This window comes from Saccopteryx bilineata, chromosome 1, assembly GCF_036850765.1.
Source record: "Saccopteryx bilineata isolate mSacBil1 chromosome 1, mSacBil1_pri_phased_curated, whole genome shotgun sequence".
Taxonomy (NCBI): Eukaryota; Metazoa; Chordata; class Mammalia; order Chiroptera; family Emballonuridae; genus Saccopteryx; species Saccopteryx bilineata.
Genome location: NC_089490.1, coordinates 330,990,567 through 331,012,689, shown reverse-complemented (window position 1 = coordinate 331,012,689; position 22,123 = coordinate 330,990,567). Strand labels below are relative to the sequence as shown.

The following is a 22,123-nucleotide window of genomic DNA, read 5'->3' as shown; positions in this document are numbered from 1 at the left end:
TATCTTCGCAGATAAAAAAAAAAAAGAAAAGAAAAACAAACAGAAAGAGAGATGGGTTAGAGGAAGAAACAGAAAAGTAGAATGGAACACATAGACAGTACAAAACCATGTTGTAAAATGCAACTCAATGTAAATGAACTAAACTTTTCAGTTCAAAGGAAAGGTGTGCTTTCAGATTTTCCTTCGTAATCAAAGGTGACTCTGAGGAGAGGGACTTATTCTACTCTCTTGCTTTCTGCCTAGCATGCTGACCTGGTGACAGATGTGGTAAAACTTGACCTTGAAGGAAACAAAAAGCCCTTCCTAAGGCTTTGACTAATATTATGTTACATAACTTTTCAAAGTGTGGTTCTTGAACAAATAGCATAAACTTTACCTGAGAACTTGTTAGAAAGGCAGAATTGTAAGCCTAACTTACTGAGTCAGAACCCGTGTATTATTAACAGCTCCAGGGGAGTCATATGCACCTACAGTCTGAGAAGCTGTGCTCTCATGAATCGTTCCAGATAACTCCACTACTGTCAACAAGAAAATGGATTTCCTTCTATTTTTCTTTTGTATTCTGTAAATATTATCTTCTTTGAGACTTTATAAGAAGTGATGATTCAGTGATTTAAAGAAATGGAGGATGAAATCTGACACCTGAATATGAATCTTCTATATTGTATAATCAACAAAAGCAGCAAATAAAATCACACATTATCCACGACTTCAGGATTACTAGGAGACAAAGAATTCCTATTGTAGAAAAATTATCACAAAATAACAACAGGAAAAAAAAGTTTTTGAAATAGAAGACAGGTAAAGAATGTCCAAAATAAGACCCATTTTAGGCTAAGTAGATGTAAGTAGGTGTTTGGATTGGGGTTCTGAGAAGTTTCTTGAAAGGGAAGCCGAGTCAGCTTACATGGACTTTTTTTTTGCCTTTTGCCCTTATTCCTTCTGGCTGCAATAAGGACATGTTGGGGAAGCTGGAGGAGCCATCCTGAGATCATGAAAGGGAAAGGAGAGGAGACTGGCAGACACCTCAGGTGTAACATATTGACACTGTACAAATACCATTGCCACTTATCTTGGTACTTTTGGTTACATGAGAAAAATAACCCCCCATCACTTTTAGCCATGTCTCTGTTTTATGTAACTGAATGTTAATAATATACTTTATAAACTTTTAACATAGTACCTTGACACAGTAAGCATTTGATAAATGTTTGATATCATTATTAATCATAAATTATTATAATTTGCATCCATTTAATGCTGATGTAAACGTACATTTTTGAAAAAAGCATTTGCATTTTATCTTTATCTGATTAAGTCTAACTTTTAAAAAAGGCCTATTTTTTTTAAGTTACAAAGAGAGAAAGCGAGTGAGAAAGCGACAGACAGCAAGGGAGAGAGATGAGAAGCATCAACTCGTAGTTGTGTCACTTTAGTTGTTCATTGATTGCTTTTCATATGTGCCTTGACCAGGGGGCTCCAGCTGAATCAGTGATCCCTTGCTTAAGCCACCAACCTTGGGCTAAAGACAGCAACCTTGGGCTTCAAACCAGTGACTTTTGGGCTCAAGCCAGTGACCACGGGGTCCTATCTATGATCCCACACTCAAGCGGGCAACCCCATGCACAAGCTGGTGAGCCCTCCGTCAAGCCAGATGAACCCGTGCTCAAGCTAGAGACCTCAGAGTTTTAAACCTGGATCTCCAAAGTCCCAAGTTGAAGATCTATCCACTGCTCCACCAGGTGGTCAGGCAAAAGTAGTTCTAATTTTTAAAAAATTCAAGATCTACTCAGGCCCTTACCTTCAAAACCTAAAATGAGATATAATAACAATAGAAACTCTTTTAGAACATATAATTTAATCCAGAGCCTACACTAAATGTCCTATATACATCTTTATTCCTAATCCACATAATGTCCATTTTACTGAAATGAGAACTATAAGGTATAATGTCCATTTTACTGAAGTGAGAACTAAAACTCAAACATTTTTTCAAAGCCAGTCTTCTATTAAGGGGAAAGACTATTATTAAATTTTTGTGCATCTGACTCCAAAGCTCATGTTTTTAATAATCACATGTTAATCATTATAGTCAATTATATGTTATTTGGGTTAGAAATAACACCTTTCAGCAAAAAAAAAAAAAGGAAAAAATATGAAAAGGGTACATTGTGCTAAGGAACTCCAGTAAAACCATGCTCTACAGCAGGGGTACCCAAACTACGGCCCACGGGCCACATGTGGCCCCCTGAGGCCATTTATCCGGCCCCCGCCGCACTTCCGGAAGGGGTACCTCTTTCATTGGTGGTCAGTGAGAGACGCAAAGCATGGCATCGCTCACATACAGTACTACTTCCAGTGACATGGGATGCACGCCTCACAGCTCTGGAAGCATGTCACATCACTTGTTACATCTAGCAGTGACAAATATGGAACGGGACATTGACCATCTCATTAGCCAAAAGCAGGCCCGTAGTTCCCATTGAAATACTGGTCAGTTTATTGATTTAAATTTACTTGTTCTTTACTTTAAATATTGTATTTGTTCCTGTTTTGTTTTTTTACTTTAAAATAAGATATGTGCAGTGTGCATAGGGAATTTGTTCATAGTTTTTTTTTATAGTCTGGCCCTCCAATGGTCTGAGGGACAGTGAACTGGCCCCCTGTGTAAAAAGTTTGGGGACCCCTGCTCTACAGGCTGGGAGAGCTCAAGGTCATTTTTCACAACAATTCTTTCATCTCAGGAAAAGATGAATATAATTAACAGTTCCCTCATACAGGATGGTGTTTCGGTTTTAAACCATTCCATTCCCAAAATATAATCATATCAATAAACACAACAAGAAAGGGGGAGTTCAAATATCTGCAACAGTCCTCAGCATTTTTCTATCCTTCACTAATGATCCTCAAATGTTAATATGCATCATACTTTCCTGGAAGGGTTTGTTAAAACAGAGTGCTGGGTCCCAACCCCAGATTTTCTGAGTCAGTCTAGTGTAAGTCTGAGAATCAGTATTTCTAAAAATATCCCATGTGACACTGATGTGTTTGGTAGAGAGTAAGGAGGATAGGGAGTGAGCTCGTAGAGGGGGTGATTTTAAGGCCTTAATATTTTAGTGAAGGCTTGGTGGGAGGTGGTGGGTGGCAGTCCACATTGTTTGGACTTTAGGAACAACTTAAGGAAGTTTTCTAGCAGCAGGCTACAAAATCTCTGTAATTAATGTGTGATTATTACCTAATGCAATCTCATGCATAAATAAAAGCAACACTGTTCTAAAAAACACTTTAATTGATGTTTGTTTCTTGGAGTTCTGAATTATTCAATCAGGTCTTACAAACAGAAGCCATTATTTAATTTAGGGTCTGCAGGAAGAAAACCTCTTTGGTGAGGAATTCCTATAAAACCAGCATATTATCAAAATTATACTATCGTAACCCTTATAAATTGATAAATTTAATATAAGACTGGCTTTTTACTGCTTTTAAAATATTCACTTAAACTGTAGAGTTTATAAATTGTTTCTGAAATCATGGTTTTACTCTGATAACATCTTGCTCTTCTAGAGCTAAGAATATTGTTGAGGAGCTATATAAATCACTTTTCGCAAAAAGGAGGTAGTTTCTATCCAAGGGCATTACATGGGATTTCAGATTTTTAACAAAGGAAGAACTTTAGACCACTTTCTCTCTCAACTGATAGATAATCTCAGAGTCAAAACAGACAATAAAAACAAGAAACTAGAAACAACTGATATCTGAGAAGATATATGACAGCTGAGAATGCAGGACGGTCAGTTTAGGAAAGTATTGATAAATAGTTCTCGAAGGCACCAGATGGAGCATCACCTGTGTTAACTTGTCTCCTGGAAAGTGATTACTTCCGCTGCTTGTTCTGAGATGTCAGCTACCTGACCTTGTCGCTACAGGCTCATCTTGGCTTTATCCTTGAACTAGTTCTCACCTGAGTCCAAAATGAATTCTTCTGTCACTTGGCCCCGAGGCATCTTTACTGCATGCCCATTCGTCTTGCACAAAGAGAGTTTCTTCATTTACATATGTCTGAGCCAGACAGGGCCTTCCTAATTCAAAGCTTTGGTAGATTCTGAGGGTTTTGTTTGTTTGTTTGTTTGCTGTGGTTCGCCTTGCTCTCGCAATTCTGATGATGGGGTTTTTATTTGTGAATCCAGCCCAGGGCCTGGGACCTAGAACTTACTGACAGACCAACTTCATTCTGACATCTTGCCACAATAGGTTTGTAAATATATATATAAAAATTGGAAATCAAATTACTGCATCCCACAACTCTAGTCATAATATCAACTCTTTTAGATCTCTTGCCAGACAGGCATTGAAATATCACCCATCATTCAAGGAAAACTTAAGTTTAAGGGTGAGAAGATGACAGACAGTAATCTTTTAATAAAGGGAAATACTAAAATATTATGTATATTGTAAGGAATGTGATGAATAGCTGTGCCTATGGGAACTGGATAATAGCCATGTACCACACACAAGCAGGTACTCCAGAGAAAGAGCTGCTTTCTGATGAATTACTCTCCAAATAGATCCCATTGCCAGAGACAGCTCTGTCTGACAGAACAACCTGTCTTTCTGTCAGAATCCAGACTGGAATGGAGACACTGAAGCAGACCATGTGGTAGAACTCCGCCCCTTGCCCTGAGGTTAGCCATGGCTTTGCGAAAAAATGGAACAGAGCTGAGAATGAGGATGGTGATGAGAATTCACATTTGCAAAAGGGCAGGTACTTCACATCATTTTACTTAACAATTACAAAGCCTTACAAAGTAGAATTATATCAGACAGTGTGCATTCCCCAAAGCAAAATGAAAGCAAAATGAAAAAAAAAAAAAATTGTGAAATAATAGGAAATATATGTATTGAACTCTGCCCCTGGTTTCTGACACAAGAGCACTCAAAAGCCTTATAATTAGGGGTGCTAGGAGACTCTTTTGTTTCAGTAATTAGGTTTTGGCCCTGGTTTCTGACACAGTGTTCCTAAGACCTTTGTAATTTCCTTAGTGATTGAAGCATCCGACACAGAAATTTAGGAAATCTCTTAAAATTTCCTGGGTGATGGGAATGTCATTTGTTCTAATTAGGCAACTCCTAGTGAGCTCGTGGAAGGGTCTGGTCGCCAGAAAGAACAAGCATACTTAGAAGCTTAGAGTTTTGCATACCCTATTCCCAGAAGAGGGGAACGGGATTGGAAATAAAGCTAATAATCAATAATGCCTAAGTGATTAAGCCTCCATCTTAAATCTCAATAGTGGGAGGGGATTGTGGAGGAAGGAGAGGGGAGGGAAATAAAGAGGGACAAGCACGCCTACAGAGATGTTTACCTGAAACCTACGTACCCATTGACCAACGTCAACTCATTTAATTCAGTTTTCTAAAAAAAAGTCTCAATAATTAGAGAGTTTCCAGATTGGTGAACATAGCTATGTGCTGAGGGATGGTGCACCCCCACTCCATGGGGACAGAAGCCTTCTACTCAAGCCCCTTCCTGATTTCACCCTGTGCATCTCTTTATCTGGCTGTTCATCTTCATCTTTTATTATATCCTTTACTATATAACAAAGCAGTAAACATTAGTTCAATGTTTTCCTTGAGTCCTATGAGTTGTTCCAGAAAATGACTGAATCCAAAGAGGGGGTTGTAGGAACATCTGACTTGTGGCCAACTCAGACAGAAGCTGTGGGTCACCTGGGGACCTACTCCTTGCAACTGGCACTGATGTGGGGATGGGCAGTCTTGTGGGACTGAGCTCTTAACCGCTGGGGTCTGTGCTAACTCCAGTTAGTGTCAGAATTAACTGAATGGCAGGATACCCAGCTGTTTCAAATAATTGGTTTCTTTGGAGGGAAAACCCCCACAAATCTGGTGTCAGAAGTATTGTGTGTGGGAGGAAAGGAGAAACAGGGAGTTTTTCCCATAGTACTACTTTTACTTCCATTTGAAATATAGAAAAAAATGATGCTGAGAAAGACCTGCCACTTGTTCCCAGTCATGGGGTCTGTAAGTTGATGCAACTCAAGTGGTAAAATTTGAACTTCTTCTCAGAACTCTTTCCTTGAACTCTATTTTTTTCTCTCCTCCTCTCTCCTTTTCATCCCATTCACACTTCCTCTCCCTCTTGTTCAATAAAGAGTCTTCACATTATTGATTACGCCTCCTCCTAACATCCTTAGACATCTATCTGCTCTTCCTTATGACTGATACCACAGTGTTAATAATTTATCACTTCCCACCTAAATATGACACAGTCACCTAGCCTGTGTGCTGGCCCATGTGGTGGCTCATGTCCCTCCTGGCTTCACGATAACCTATGAAAAGGCAAATCTAATTATTTTGCTTCCTTGATTAAAATTCTTTCATGGCTCTCCATTATCTCCACAGCAAAGTCTAAGCTCCTTTCAATGGCAATCCAGGTTCTCCGTGAAGTAGTCCTTGCCCTCATTTCTCCTAGACCTCTACTCTTTGAATACACATGTACATACACACACAGACACACACACACAGAGTTTTTCAGCCCTATCACATGAAGGAGATCTCTCAATGAACCATCCTCTTCCATGGCTCCTCATGCTGTCCTGCTTTCTGATCCATCATAAAAGCCTCTTCACTGGCCTCATACATAGCACTTGTCAATATTTTAATAAAGGGGGAAATTCAACTTTATAGAAATAACTTACACAGGAAAGCACTTTCTATTCTCTTCTCCCATTGAGTTTAGTGCATTTCTTATAATGTGTGTGTCTTATCACATTGCTGTAATTAACTTCTCCATTTAATTTTGATTCTGCTTTTCCCTCACTTGAATTCAGGCCCCTCAAAATCATATACTATGCCCTTATCATTTTTATATTCTCAATAATTGTGATTTCTTCTGGTGCACAGTAATTATTCAATAAGTATTTGAAGAACAGATGAATGAAAGAATGGACAGATGAATGAATGAAAGGCAGAATAGAACAATTAAGTATAATTTGGGGGCCAAAACAACCTGGGTGTGAAACCCTGCTATTCCATGTGGTTTGGGGTAAGGCACTTAGCCCTCTCATATCCCACTTCTCTAATCTGTAAAATTAAAAAAATTTGGGAAATAGTACAACTCAACTCACAGGGAAATGGTAAGGATTAAATAAAATAATGCATATAAAGCACTTCACACAATTCCTGGCATGTAAAAAGTGTTCATTAAGTGTTATTATTTTTATTCTGAATGAAAATAACTTAGCTCAAAAATACTACTCACAAAAATTAGGGGATATTTATCGCTTTATATTCATTTTAAAATATCCCCCAATTTTTGTGAGCACTATATATTGTAGACATGCAAATTGAACAAAAATTATTGAAGAAGAATGGTTGTTTAAAAAAAGAGGAACTCAAAACTTTCTTTGAAAAGAAGGTAAGCTGCAGAATAGATTAATTCTGGACGGGTCACCTGAGGCTTTGCAGTTTAAGTCTATTGCCCAGTATCACTGTTTGAAGCTCGTGGTAAGCAGCCCCTTGGAAATGACATTGGGTTGAGACATAGCTTTTATTGCTCAAACAACCAAGGTTGTTCTTCAGTGTCAAACCAAGCCAAACAGGAATCGCTCTGCATTTTTCTTACATAATATTCCTCTCTCCAAAAGGCTCTGATATTAAGCATACAGACAACTTAATCTTCATGAGAAATAAACAGAGATACACCATATTGTATTTCTGTATTTTCACAATATTTTGATACACATTATGGTTAAACTCTCCAGAGTAATTAAATCATGTTTTGTTGGCACAATTACTAAAATGGCTGCAAGACATTTGTGAGTAAAATTATGCCAAATGCCCTAAACCATTTTATATCTCTACGCTGCATTTACAAAAATAGGATTAGTTATACCTATCCTCTAGTTTAAATACATTTTAACCCTAAATCCTTAATAACGATGACACCAGCTAGGTAATGAACAACAGAACTTCTTAAGTTTCATTACTTCTATTTCTTGCCTCTAATTTATAAATCAACATTTACCTTGTATTAAGTATATATTTGTTTTCTTCTATTCACTCGTCTTCCTCTTTCTTTCTCATGAACAGTCACACCTATTCAAGCTCTGAGAATTTTCATGGTACATTATCCTCAGTTATACCCTGATTAGAATGATCATGCCTGACTTTGGGAATGGGTCAAGTACGAGCTTACAAATATAAGAATGAGATTAATGAACATTATTATTTCTTAGAACAATGTTTCCCAACACCATTGAAAGTAACGGAAATATATTTCCCTTAAAATGTGTACACGTGCACACACATACACTGGCATGTGCATACACATTTGAGAACTAGTCTATTCTTCATGGATATTGTTCCCTTTTTATTTTTTCTCTTATTTTTTTGTTTACCTTTTTTTCTTTTATTATTAATTTTAATGGGGTGACATTGATTAATAGGGTACATAGATTCAGAGAATACATCTCCAGGTTATACTGACATTTGATTATGTTGCATACCCATCACCCAAAGTCAAATTGTCTTCCGTCACCTTCTATCTGGTTTTCTTTGTGCCCCTCCCCTCCCCTTACTCCTCCCTCCCCTCGTCCCATAACCACCACACTCTTGTCCATGTACCTGAGTCTCATTTTTATGTCCCACCTCTGTATGGAATCATATAGTTCTTAGTTTTTTCTGATTTACATATTTCATTCTGTATAATGTTATCAAGGTACATCCGTGTTGTTGTAAATGATCCCATGTCATCATTTCTTATGGCTGAGTAGTATTCCCTAGTACATATGTACCACATCTTCTTTATCCAGTCATCTATTGAAGAGCTTTTTGGTTGTTTCCATGTCTTGGCCACTGTGAACAATGCTGCAATGAACATGGGGCTACATGTGTCTTTATGTATCAATATTTTTGAGTTTTTGTGGTAGATATTCAGTAGAGGGATTGCTGGGTCATATGGTAGTTCTATTTTTAGTTTTTTGAGGAACAACCATACTTTCTTCCATAGTGGTTATACTACTTTACATTCCCACCAACAGTGGATGAGGGTTCCTTTTTCTCCACAGCCTCTCCAACACTTGTTATTACCTGTCTTGTTGATAATAGTTCATCTAACAGGTGTGAGGTGGTATCTCATTGCAGTTTTGATTTGCATTTCTCTAATAGCTAATGAAGATGAGCATCTTTTCATATATCTGTTGGCCATTTGTATTTCTTCCTGGGAGAAGTGTCTGTTCATGTCCTCTTCCCATTTTTTTACTGGATTGTTTGCTTGTTTGTTGTTGAGTTTTATGAGTTAATTGTATATTTTGGATATTAGGCCCTTATCTGTGCTGTTGTTTGAAAATATCTCCCATTTAGTTGGCTGTCTGTTTGTTTTATTGTCAGTTTCTCTTGCTGTGCAGAAGCTTCTTAGTCTGGTGCAGTCCCATTCATTTATCTTTGCCTTCATTTCCCTTGCCTTTGGAGTCAAATTCATAAAGTGCTCTTTATAACCAAGGTCCATGAGTTTAGTACCTATGTTTTCTTCTATGTAATTTATTGTTTCAGGTCTTATATTTAGGTCTTTCATCAATTTTGAATTAATTTTAGTAGAAGGGGTAAACTGTAGTCAAGTTTCATTATTTTGCAAGTGGGTTTCCAGTTTTCCCAGCACCATTTGTTGAAGAGGCTTTTTCTCCATTGTGTGTTGTTGGCCCCTTTATCAAAAACTATTTGACCATATATTTGTGGTTTTATTTCTGGGCTTTCTGTTCTGTTCCATTGGCCTGAGTGTTTATTTTTCTGCCAATACCATGCTGTTTTGATTATCGTGGCTCTATAATATAGTTTGAAGTTGGGTATTGTAATGCCCCCAGCTTCATTCTTTTTCCTGAGGATTACTTTGGATATTCGGGGTTTTTATAACCTGATGATTTAAATAACACCTTTTACCATGTGTTATTATCTAATAGATTTCTCTTGATAACAAAATGGTTAAGATTATAGAGACATTATGCTGACTAAAGAACCCACCCCCAATACAAATCACCACAGTCCATTAATCAGCGTACATTAACCAACGAAGTATGGGTCTCACTCAAAGGCTGGGTACATTATGCTGTGACACTACATAATATAAGGCAAATAAGTTGCTTCTTCACCCATGGTTTAGCACTTAAAACATATCTCTCACTAAGTATTAAATGAGTCAGTAAAACAACCTGAAAAGATCTTAATGTAAATAGGTATAATGTGTTGTGAATAAAAGCAACAAATAATAATAGTTTGATTAAATTTCCAGCTTTCCAGAAATTTTTGTGTTACAAAATTTAAAATACCTTGACTTTTAGTTATTTTCAATAATGAACAAATGAAAGTACAGTGTGTCCGTAAAGTCATGGTGCATTTTTGACTGGTCACAGGAAAGCAATAAAAGATAGAAATGTGAAATCTGCACCAAATAAAAGGAAAACTCTTCCAGTTTCATACCTATTCATGCAGTTCGATGTGGGCTCACGCACAGATTTTTTAGAGCTCCTTAGGTAGCTATCCTGTATAGCCTCTAGAGACTCATCACTGACCGATGGCCTACCAGAACAGGGTTTTTCCACCAAACTGCCAGTTTCCTTCAACTGCTTATCCCACCAAGTAATGTTATTCCTATGTGGTGGCGCTTCATTATAAACGTGCCGATATTCATGTTACACTTTGGTCACAGATTTGAATTTAGAGAGCCACAGAACACACTGAACTTTCCTCTGTACCGTCCACATCTCCACTGGCATGGCCGTGGGCTGCTCCGCTGTATACACGGTGTTACATCATCATTTGTGCATATGTACATGCTGCCACATCATCCTACAGAAACTGAGAGGGTTTTCCTTTTATTTGGTTCAGATTTCACATTTCTATCATCTTTTGTTGCTTTCCTGTGACTGGTCAAAAGTGCACCATGACTTTATGGACACACTGTATATTTGAAAGTGAATATAAGTGAGAGAATAAAGGAGAATATTTAAAATAATAAATAATCCAAAATTTGCTTAAATTAGGTCTAAACATACAGAAATCCCTGCCTACTCGTATTTATGAAATGGTCCTTATCACAACTCTCTCTTCTCCTACCCCAATTTTCACATGGGCATTGTTTATATGCTCAGAGTTTTACTTTCTATGCCCTTTCCTGGATCAATTCAACACTCCCTCGGCACAGCACAAATAGAATTCTATAATTCCCCCTCTATTCCACTAACACCTCTTAAATTCTACTACCAAACTAGATATTAAATGGACAATGGTATGACACAAATGCTTAATATTCTGTAGCTTAAATAAATAAATTATATTTAGTTCAGGACCCAGAAACCTTTCATTAGCATACTTTCATTTGATAGTTTAGAAAACTGAAGCTCATAAAAATGTTAAGTGGTCACCAAAGCAGTGTCTCCTATTAGCATGTAGCAATAATTTAGAAATAGTGAATAAATATAATTTCTTAAGTATTAATAATGTCAGGTTTACAAATGTTATGCTGATATAAGAGCTATCCTCCAAGATCAATCAATAATCTATATATTTCCTTAAGGTTCTGGAAATAGGCAAATTTAGTTAATTCTATATGCAATTTTAAATGAATAATAATAAAACCTGAGGTTAGAATGAAGTATTCCTGGGTATTAAGCTGGGTTATAAATATTTTTTGTAAAATTTATTTAATCCTCATAACACCCCTGAGTGTAGGTATTATTATCTCTCCATTTCACATGAGTAGAATTGAGGCAAAGATGTTAGGTTGTCCCAGGTGACACATCAGCTGGCAAGGCAGTCTGCTTAGGAGTCTGCACTCTTAACCACCATAACATGGTGTGTGTGGCATTAGTGGATGGCTTTTATTCTTTTAATCCAAAAAGAATAGCTACTCCAAGGATCAAACATTGACAAAAGATTGCCACAGGTTGTCTCTCTTAAATATTAAAATGGATCACATCACTATTAGAAAAGTAATCTACAAACATGAAGATTAAGACCAGGTAGCTCCAAAAAACCCAGGGAAATAGCTTCAAACAGATTACCAGCTGAGAAATCACTGGGATAACCCACTTTAAGCAAAGGTATCAGGCAAACAGTAGCCTAAGAGACAGAAAAACAGCTGCAAATAGCAGCTGTGGGAGAAAATGCTGATAGACATACATCAATCTCTTCAGGCACCTCTCCATCCTCCCCATCAATCCTCACATAAAAGAGCACACATGTTTGCATGCCAGGCTTCCCAGACACACGTATGTCCCTGTGTGTGTTGTATGGGCATCGGAAAATTATTGCTAGAGATTAGATCTGGATTAATATCTAAAACAATGAACAAATTATTTGTACTCTATATTTATTTTGTTTTGAGAGTTAAGTAAATATTACTAAAGCTAAGGGTGACAAGGGGAGAAAATTATCCTAGAAAGAGAAGTTCAGTGAACCCTTGAATTAACTGCTAAACCAATCAAAGAGTGAGTCATTTAACATGGTGATTAGTATTGATGAGTAAAGTAAACCAAGCTTTACTTTTTTAACCTGAAGCTTCCTTTTTTATTTAAGATATTAGTTTATTCATTTTTCAGCCTCTTGCATACTAGCTAGTAAGGAAAGTCAGACACTCATTGAGTGGTGGGTACTCCAAGCTTCTAAAGGAAGGATCAAGATACCAGTAACCCTCAGGCTTTGGGAAGAAGATGCCAAATAATAAATAAAATTAAATTAAATTAATTAATTAAATAAAATAAAAAAGTGAAGTGAAGTGAAATGAAATGAATGAAATGAAATAAAATAAATAAAAACCCTGGTAATTCTTTATTCTCTGAGAATATGAAAGCATAGTCCTTCGACTGAAAAGTACACTTGTGGTACCTAAGAAAATAAAGGTCTACCAGTGGTTGGCAAACTCATTAGTCAACAGAGCCAAATATCAACAGTATAACAAATGAAATTTCTTTTGAGAGCCAAATTTTTTAAACTTAAACTATATAGGAGGGTACATTGTTATAAACTTAATTAGGGTACTCCTGAGCTGGCCTTTGCTAAACACTTAAGGGGCCAAAGAGCGGCATGAGGCTTGCAAGCCATGGTTGCCGACCAAGGGTCATTTAGAAAGGGTCAGGAGATTTCACTTCTCATGATTATAAAATAGTAAAGAGAAATATATAGACATTGCTCAAATCATTTCTAGCATGTGGTAATTTGAGCACTACTTATTATAATATAAATGAATCCTTGCATTTAAAGAATAGAAACAGGAAACCAGATGAGGGATCACCCATAAAGTTATCTGTCCTTGTTGATACAGCATCAAGCAAAAGAAACACAAGGCACTGAGGCAGATGGTTACGCTTTGTACTCAGCAATGGTCCCTAGCCACATCTGGTTACACTTGCAAGCAAGTCTTTTTCTGTGACCCAGCTGTGCAGAGCCTGAGACATTATATTGGACATTATATGCCCAAGTTAACTAGGTTAGGCTAGTCTGGCTTTTTCAGAAATCTTAAGAAAACGTTTTGTCTTTGTCCTCCCAAATCTCCCCCATTAGTTACTTGCCCATTCCCTTTCCAATACCCAGTGAACTCCTATTGCTTACTTGGGATATTTTCTAGACTGAATGAAGGGCAGAATCTCGGAGTCTTGACTAGACGGAGGAAGTAGTAAATCTCGAAATCGTTCTGTCAAAAGAAAAAATAGAGATTAAGCTGAAAAAAAAGGCATGAAAATAATTACAAAACAGAATTATTTCCTATTACTTTAAATTTGTTAACTATTGATTGTGCATCCTTTATTAAAAATTTACTAGCTGTTTCCTATACTACTAAAATATATCTTCATTTTAATGACTATATATCTTTTATGATTAAGATATCACAAATGCAAATAAAAATATCAAATATTTACTAGCACAGACTAATAAAATCTTATAATTGAAAGATTAGAGGAAACACACGACCAATAAATGTACCAAAAGATATACAATCTCATTAGCAACTTGAGAAATGCAAACCAAAATCACATACCATTAGATAGCATTCACATTACATGGCATATAATTGACAGAAGTTAATCTCATAAAACCAAGTTGTAGTGCAAGTTGTTGAAATAGCTTTGCAAAAAAAATTTGGCATTATTTTTTAAGTTTAACTTTTGCATATCTATGAGTTAGTATTTCTATTCCCAAATATCTATTCTGAGAAACCTTCAGATATGTCTCAGGCAGCAAATAAACACTGTTCATAGCAGTACAGTTCATAACAACACAATGTAAACAACTCAACTGCCCATCAACTGGCGAAAGGACTATCTATAATACAGTCACATAATAAAATATTAATTGAAATAAAACTGAATGAATTCAGTTAAAATAAAACATAGTGAATCATATTAGTATGATGTTGAGTGGAAAAATAACCAGCAGATTGTACACAGAAGAATATTATTTCTTGTTGACTTAAAAAAACACTAAACAGCCCTGGCCGGTTGGCTCAGCGGTAGAGCGTCGGCCTAGCGTGCAGAGGACCCGGGTTCTATTCCGGCCAGGGCACACAGGAGAAGCGCCCATTTGCTTCTCCACCCCTCCGCCGCGCTTTCCTCTCTGTCTCTCTCCTCCCCTCCCGCAGCCGAGGCTCCATTGGAGCAAAGATGGCCCGGGCGCTGGGGATGGCTCTGTGGCCTCTGCCTCAGGCGCTAGAGTGGCTCTGGTCGCAACATGGCGACGCCCAGGATGGGCAGAGCATCGCCCCCTGGTGGGCAGAGCGTCGCCCCTGGTGGGCGTGCCGGGTGGATCCCGGTCGGGCGCATGCGGGAGTCTGTCTGTCTCTCCCTGTTTCCAGCTTCAGAAAAATGAAAAAAAAACAAAACAAAAAAAACACTAAACAATGCATTGTTTAGGTGTGTTATATATGAAAAAAAATGAAAAAATGAATGATGTACAAACCTTAGGTTAATTCCTTTTAGGAGGAATAAGGGGATTAAATGAAAAAGCAAAAAGGTAGGTATAAGTAATTAATATTTCACATGTATTATAGCATCATAAATGAGTGAATGAATGAGTGAATGATGGCCAGGAACTTTCCAATGATGATATTATCCATGAACTAGGAATTTGTTTAATAAAGTTTTGTCCGCATGCATTTGTTTTTCTAGGAAGGAGGAAAGGAGAGATGAGAGGGAGGAAGAAAAAGGCAGGGAGGGGAGTAGGAAAAGAGGTAAGGAATGAGATGAAGAGGGGCAAAGAAAGGAAGAGAAAAAGAAAATGGGAGAAAAAAGAGGAGGAAAAACAGAAAGGAAGAGTTCTCAGTTCTACCTTAAATCAAGTTATACTGTATAGCTATTTGCATTGCATAATCCATCACTCTAATACGAGCCCCATATTTCTAGGACTAGATATTCATTATCTCAAGAGTCATCCTTAATGGAAGACTTTCCTGATCACTGCTTTGTTTCCCTCCTCCTACCAAATCTGGAAGAGATAACCCTACTCTGTACTCCTAGTACATCATTCTGTGTTCACACTCTCACAGAATTTATCACACTACATTTTTATTATTATGTGGTAGATACTTATTCTAGTAGATGAGTATAGTGTTACCAGAATATAAAACATAATCTGATGCACACATATTAAGGTGATAGATAAGTTTTAGCTAAAAGAATATTTCCAATTTCCATGTTTGATGAATAGAGAAAACTGTTTGTCAAGGTTAATTATAATGCCTTGAGTAAGAGCCCAAATGCTATCAGCCATAAGAAGCAAGGGAACCTGTGCTTTAGATTTGACAATCACATCATTAAGCCGAGACAGAGCACAAAGCTGAAACTCTAGGATTCAGTAAATTTGTCACTAAGGGAAGGTGAGCAATTTGCACAAATACTGAAAATCTAAACTTGATGACAATTGCCATTTCCCAGTTACTAGATAGCTAGATCTTAAATATTTGTAAGCACTATGGCTACAAAGTATGTCTGAGAAGCAGAAAGCAAATGTTTACCTTCATATTTATTAAAACATATTGAATCAGATATTTAATTGACTTCTACTCCTCTTTGTGTTTTTAGCATTCTGACAGTTCTTATAGAATGCTCAGGGAAGAGCTAAAAAGACTCAAACACAAGATGGTTGTATTCCACAGTTATACCCCAAAACCTCAGAAACATTGATAACGTAAAGACACATGTAGCCCCATGTTCACTGCAGCACTGTTCACAGTGGCCAAGACCTGGAAACAACCAAAAAGCCCTTCAATAGAAGACTGGATAAAGAAGATGTGGCACATATACACTATGGAATACTACTCAGCCATAAGAAATGATGACATCAGATCATTTACAGCAAAATGGTGGGATCTTGATAACATTATACGGAGTGAAATAAGTAAATCAGAAAAAAACAAGAACTACATGATTCCATACATTGGTGGAACATAAAAACTAGACTAAGAGACATGGACAAGAGTGTGGTGGTTACCAGGGGTGGGGAGAGGGAGGACATGGGAGGGAGGGAGGGAGAGAGTTAGAGGGAGGGGGAGGGGCACAGAGAACTAGATAGAGGGTGGCGGAGGACAATCTGACTTTGGGCGAGGTGTATGCAACATAATTTAATGACAAAATAACCTAGACATGTTTTCTTTGAATATATGTACCCTGATTTATTAATGTCATCCCATTACCATTAATAAAAATTTATTAAAAAAAAAAGAAAACAATTTATTTTTCTCTTTTAAGTACAATTACTCTTTAATTTGAGTTCATATTTTAAAATTTTAAGTTATATTATTGACTGATGTACTGCAATTTTTAATCAACATATTTAAAATTCATTTCAGTGAAATATCTAGTAATTTTCTGATGATATGACCCTTGCTTTTTGGTCTACTTTCCAATTTTTATAGCATATCATTAAATAAGGTATTTGTAGTATTTCCTTTTCCTTTCCCCACCTCCATTTATCCCATTTATAAAGAGTCTTGAAAAAGGCCAAAACCCAACAGCAAATATGGTGAGCTTTACACATCAAGTAAAGAACAGTTTAATAAAACAGCTATACTGAATGTAGTATATCCTTGGGAGCCAAAAATAAATGAGTTAAAATACTACTAAGTGATTTCCAAACTGATTTAAATGCAAAGAAAATAAAATAGAATTCTTAATGTAAACAAACATAGTATAATACAGCTATGGATTTTTTCCTATTTATAGAATCACAAGGTACATTTGATTATACATCTGAAAGAAAATTTCTAAAGATGACATTTTATTGATAGAACTAAAATAAAACAAGATAAATAAACAAATAAACCAAACAACACCCCTCCACACACACACAGAGCAAAACAGCATATAAGAGCTCCGTTATAAAGCTACTCAAACTATGAAATCTGTAATTAACATTCCTACATTTTAAGAATCCTTTAACTTGAATATCATAAATGTACGGAATACCAAAAGAACATGAAAATCTTGGAGCTATAATGACTGTCAAAAATTCACATATACACAACAAAAATACAAACCGTACCTTAAAATTATGTCCTTAATTATATCCTTTTATTTATTATTTTAATAAAACATTGACATTGGTTAATAAGATTATATAGGTTTCAAGTGTACATTTCAATGATACATAATCTGTACATTGCATTGTGTGTCCACCTCTCAGTCAAGTCATCTTCCATCACCATACATGTGGCCCCCCTCACACTTTACTACCCCTCTTTCCTCTCTTACCCACCATACTGTTGTCTGTGTTATGAGATTCAGTTTTATATCCCACATATGAGTAAAATCATATGGTTTTTAGTTTGTGTTTTGACTGATTTATTTCAATCACATAATATTCCCAAGGCCCATCTATGTTATTGCAAATGGCAGTATTTCATCTTTTCTTATGGCTGAGTGCTATTCCATTGTATATATTCACTACATGCTTATCCAGTCATTTATATAAAGACACTCTGTTACCATGTCTTAGCCACTGTGAATAATGCTGCATTGAACATAGAGGTGCATATATTTTTGCAAATGTTTTCAAAGTTTTCTACCTGAAAATTATGTTCTTTAAAATTTTTCTATTTTTATTATATTCATAAATTCTTAAATGTGAACAATTAACTTTGTCTCATAAAGATATAATTGCTTATTTTTTCTTTCTGAAAATAAAAATAAATGATTATTTATCCTTAGAAAAAACAAGTAAATGAAAATTGTTTATAATTCTTACATTAATCCTTTAGTTTCCCAGATTCTGCCTACCAACTATTTAATTAGCATCCAATCTTTATTTGACCCTATGAAAAAGATAGAAATAAATTGATGTTTCCTTTGTTAAGTGACAAAAATTTTAAAATAGTACTGTTTTCTTGCTACAAACTGTCATACCAGTTGATTTGCTTTCTTGGTAGGCCTGAAGTCTATGCCTGAAGAAAATGGTAGTTATCCAAATACTAGGGCTCAGTCCATTCTTAAAAGAATTTCATTAAAGCCAGTGAAAAGAATAAGAGGATTTTTTACAAAGTGAAATTCTGATGAGCTGACTAATGATGTGATAATGCCTGAACATGATTTTCTACCAGTAACGGATATATCTTTTTTTTTATTCACTATTTACTTATTTATTGTGACAAAGACAGAGAGAATCAGAGAGAGAGGGACAGATAGGGATAGACAGACAAGAATGGAGAGAGATGAGAAGCATCAATCATTAGTTTTTTGTTGCGACACCTTAGTTATACATTGATTGCCCTCCCATATGTGCCTTGACCATGGGGCTACAGCAGACCGAGTAACCCCTTGCTCAAGCCAGTGACCTTGGGTCCAAGCTGGTGAGTTTTGCTCAAATCAGATGAGCCCGCGCTCAAGCTGGCGACCTTGGGGTCTCAAACCTGGGTCCTCCGCATCCCAGTCCGACGCTCTATCCACTGCGCCACCACCTGGTCAGGCTAATGATATATCTTAATTAACACAAGCCTTTGTAGACTTTCATTACTCTTCCTTTCTCCCACTCAATCAACAAAAAGATCCTGAGGCAACTAGACCTAGTTAACATACTGCACACAATTACATTAATTTAGGTTTGCTGGACAATCAACTATGAGACAATATACTTAATTACTTAAAAACAAAGGCAAGAAAAAGAAAATACTTTCCAAGTCTAATATAACTTTTTGTACATTTACTGTGACAAGTTCTTTATTTTTCCCTTTGTGGACAATGCCCAATCTATAATCCTCCTCAATATGAAAACTGTAACAAATGGATAAGGATTTGTATAACACAATAAAAAAGGTATGCACATATACTTCACGCATGATAATAAAACAGAATCTTCTCCCTACCACTATATAAAAAGGGGAAGAAAGAAAAATTAATGACAGACTAGAAAAAATATAATAGGTGATGCTGATTATGCTATTCTTTTATAATCTAAAAGTCCTTTACATTAGAGACATGATCACAGCTACCTAATTAGTATCTTTAACAAGAACCTAAAAAATTGTTTGCTGGAGGGACTCTGTCAAGGTTTTGCCAACTATAAATAATTGTTTTTTTCCCAGGTAATATGCTAGGCAATTAGACAGACATGAGCAGAGCAAGGACAAGAGGCCAGGCACAGAAGGCTAACAGGGCCAAAAGCCTGAGTGCCTATTAACAGGCAACATTGTCCCCAGAGTAAGCTTTCCTCATGCAGGTTAGACCACCTTAGCAGGGAAGTGAACCAGGGGACCAGAGAATAGTGCCTAAGCATTAAAACCTAGGGATACCAAAACCAGGCAAGGATGGCACAAAAAAAGAAAACTACAGACCAATATCTCTAATGAATACAGATGCTAAAATACTAAACAAAATACTAGCAAATCGAATACAACAACATATTAAAAAAATAATACATCATGATCAAGTGGGATTCATCCCAGAATCTCAAGGATGGTTCAACATACGTAAAACGGTTAATGTAATACACCATATCAACAAAACAAAGAACAAAAACCACATGATCTTATCAATAGATGCAGAAAAGGCTTTCGATAAAATACAACACAATTTTATGTTTAAGACTCTCAACAAAATGGGTATAGAAGGAAAATATCTCAACATGATAAAGGCCATATATGATAAACCATCAGCTAACATCATATTAAATGGAACTAAACTGAAGGCTTTCCCCCTTAAATCAGGAACAAGACAGGGTTGTCCACTCTCTCCACTCTTATTTAATGTGGTACTAGAGGTTCTAGCCAGAGCAATCAGACAAGACAAAGAAATAAAAGGCATCCATATCGGAAAAGAAGAAGTAAAGGTATCACTTTTTGCAGATGATATGATCCTATACATCGAAAACCCCAAAGAATCCACAAAAAGACTACTAGAAACAATAAGCCAATACAGTAAGGTCGCAGGATACAAAATTAACATACAGAAGTCAATAGCCTTTCTATATGCCAACAATGAAACAACTGAGAAGGAACTCAAAAGAATAATCCCCTTCACGATTGCAACAAAAAAAATAAAATACTTAGGAATAAACATAACAAAGAATGTAAAGGACTTATATAATGAAAACTATAAACCATTGTTAAGGGAAATCGAAAAAGATATAATGAGATGGAAGAATATACCTTGTTCTTGGCTAGGAAGAATAAATATAATCAAGATGGCTATATTACCCAAAGCAATATACAAATTTAATGCAATTCCCATCAAAATTCCAATGACATTTTTTAAAGAAATAGAGCAAAAAATCATCAGATTTATATGGAACTATAAAAGACCCCGAATAGCCAAAGCAATCCTAAAGAAAAAGAATGAAGCTGGGGGCATAACAATACCTGACTTCAAACTCTATTATAGGGCCACGACAATCAAAACAGCATGGTATTGGCAGAAAAATAGACACTCAGACCAATGGAACAGAATAGAAAGTCCAGAAATAAAACCACATATATATAGTCAAATAATTTTTGATAAAGGGGCCAACAACACACAATGGAGAAAAGAAAGCCTCTTCAATAAATGGTGCTGGGAAAACTGGAAAGCCACATGCAAAAGAATGAAACTGGACTACAGTCTCTCCCCCTGTACAAAAATTAACTCAAAATGGATCAAAGATCTAAACATAAGACCTGAAACAATTAAGTACATAGAAGAAGACATAGGTACTCAACTCATGGACCTGGGTTTTAAAGAGCATTTTATGAATTTGACTCCAATGGCAAGAGAAGTGAAGGCAAAAATTAATGAATGGGACTACATCAGACTAAGAAGTTTTTGCTCAGCAAGGGAAACTGATAACAAAATAAACAGAAAGCCAACTAAATGGGAAATGATATTTTCAAACAACAGCTCAGATAAGGGCCTAATATCCAAAATATACAAAGAACTCATAAAACTCAACAACAAACAAACAAACAATCCAATAAAAAAATGGGAAGAGGATATGAATAGACACTTCTCACAGGAAGAAATACAAATGGCCAACAGATATATGAAAAGATGCTCATCTTCTTTAGCTATTAGAGAAATGCAAATCAAAACGGCAATGAGATACCACCTCACACCTGTTCGATTAGCTGTTATTAGCAAGTCAGGTAATAGCAAATGTTGGAGAGGCTGTGGAGGAAAAGGAACCCTCATACACTGTTGGTGGGAATGTAAAGTAGTACAACCATTATGGAAGAAAGTATGGTGGTTCCTCAAAAAACTGAAAATAGAACTACCTTATGACCCAGCAATCCCTCTACTGGGTATATATCCCCAAAACTCAGAAACATTGATACGTAAAGACACATGCAGCCCCATGTTTATTGCAGCATTGTTCACAGTGGCCAGGACATGGAAACAACCAAAAAGCCCATCAATAGATGACTGGATAAAGAAGATGTGGCACATATACACTATGGAATACTACTCAGCCATAAGAAATGATGACATCGGAACATTTACAGCAAAATGGTGGGATCTTGATAACATGATACGAAGCGAAATAAGTAAATCAGAAAAAAACAGGAACTGTATTATTCCATACGTAGGTGGGACATAATAGTGAAACTAAGAGACATTGATAAGAGTGTGGTGGTTACGGGGGGGAGGGGGGAATGGGAGAG

At 36.4% G+C, this 22,123-nt stretch overlaps 1 protein-coding gene across 2 annotated transcripts in view; it reads right to left on the bottom strand.

Moving 5' to 3' along the window:
• Positions 1–22,123, bottom strand: part of NOX4 (NADPH oxidase 4) — a 197,179-nt gene that overhangs the window by 44,990 nt on the left and 130,066 nt on the right. For both annotated transcript variants that reach the window (XM_066248545.1, XM_066248550.1), the window contains exon 13: positions 13,618–13,699. In XM_066248545.1, the coding sequence (XP_066104642.1) occupies positions 13,618–13,699 (82 nt within the window). The remainder of the gene's footprint in view (positions 1–13,617; positions 13,700–22,123) is intronic.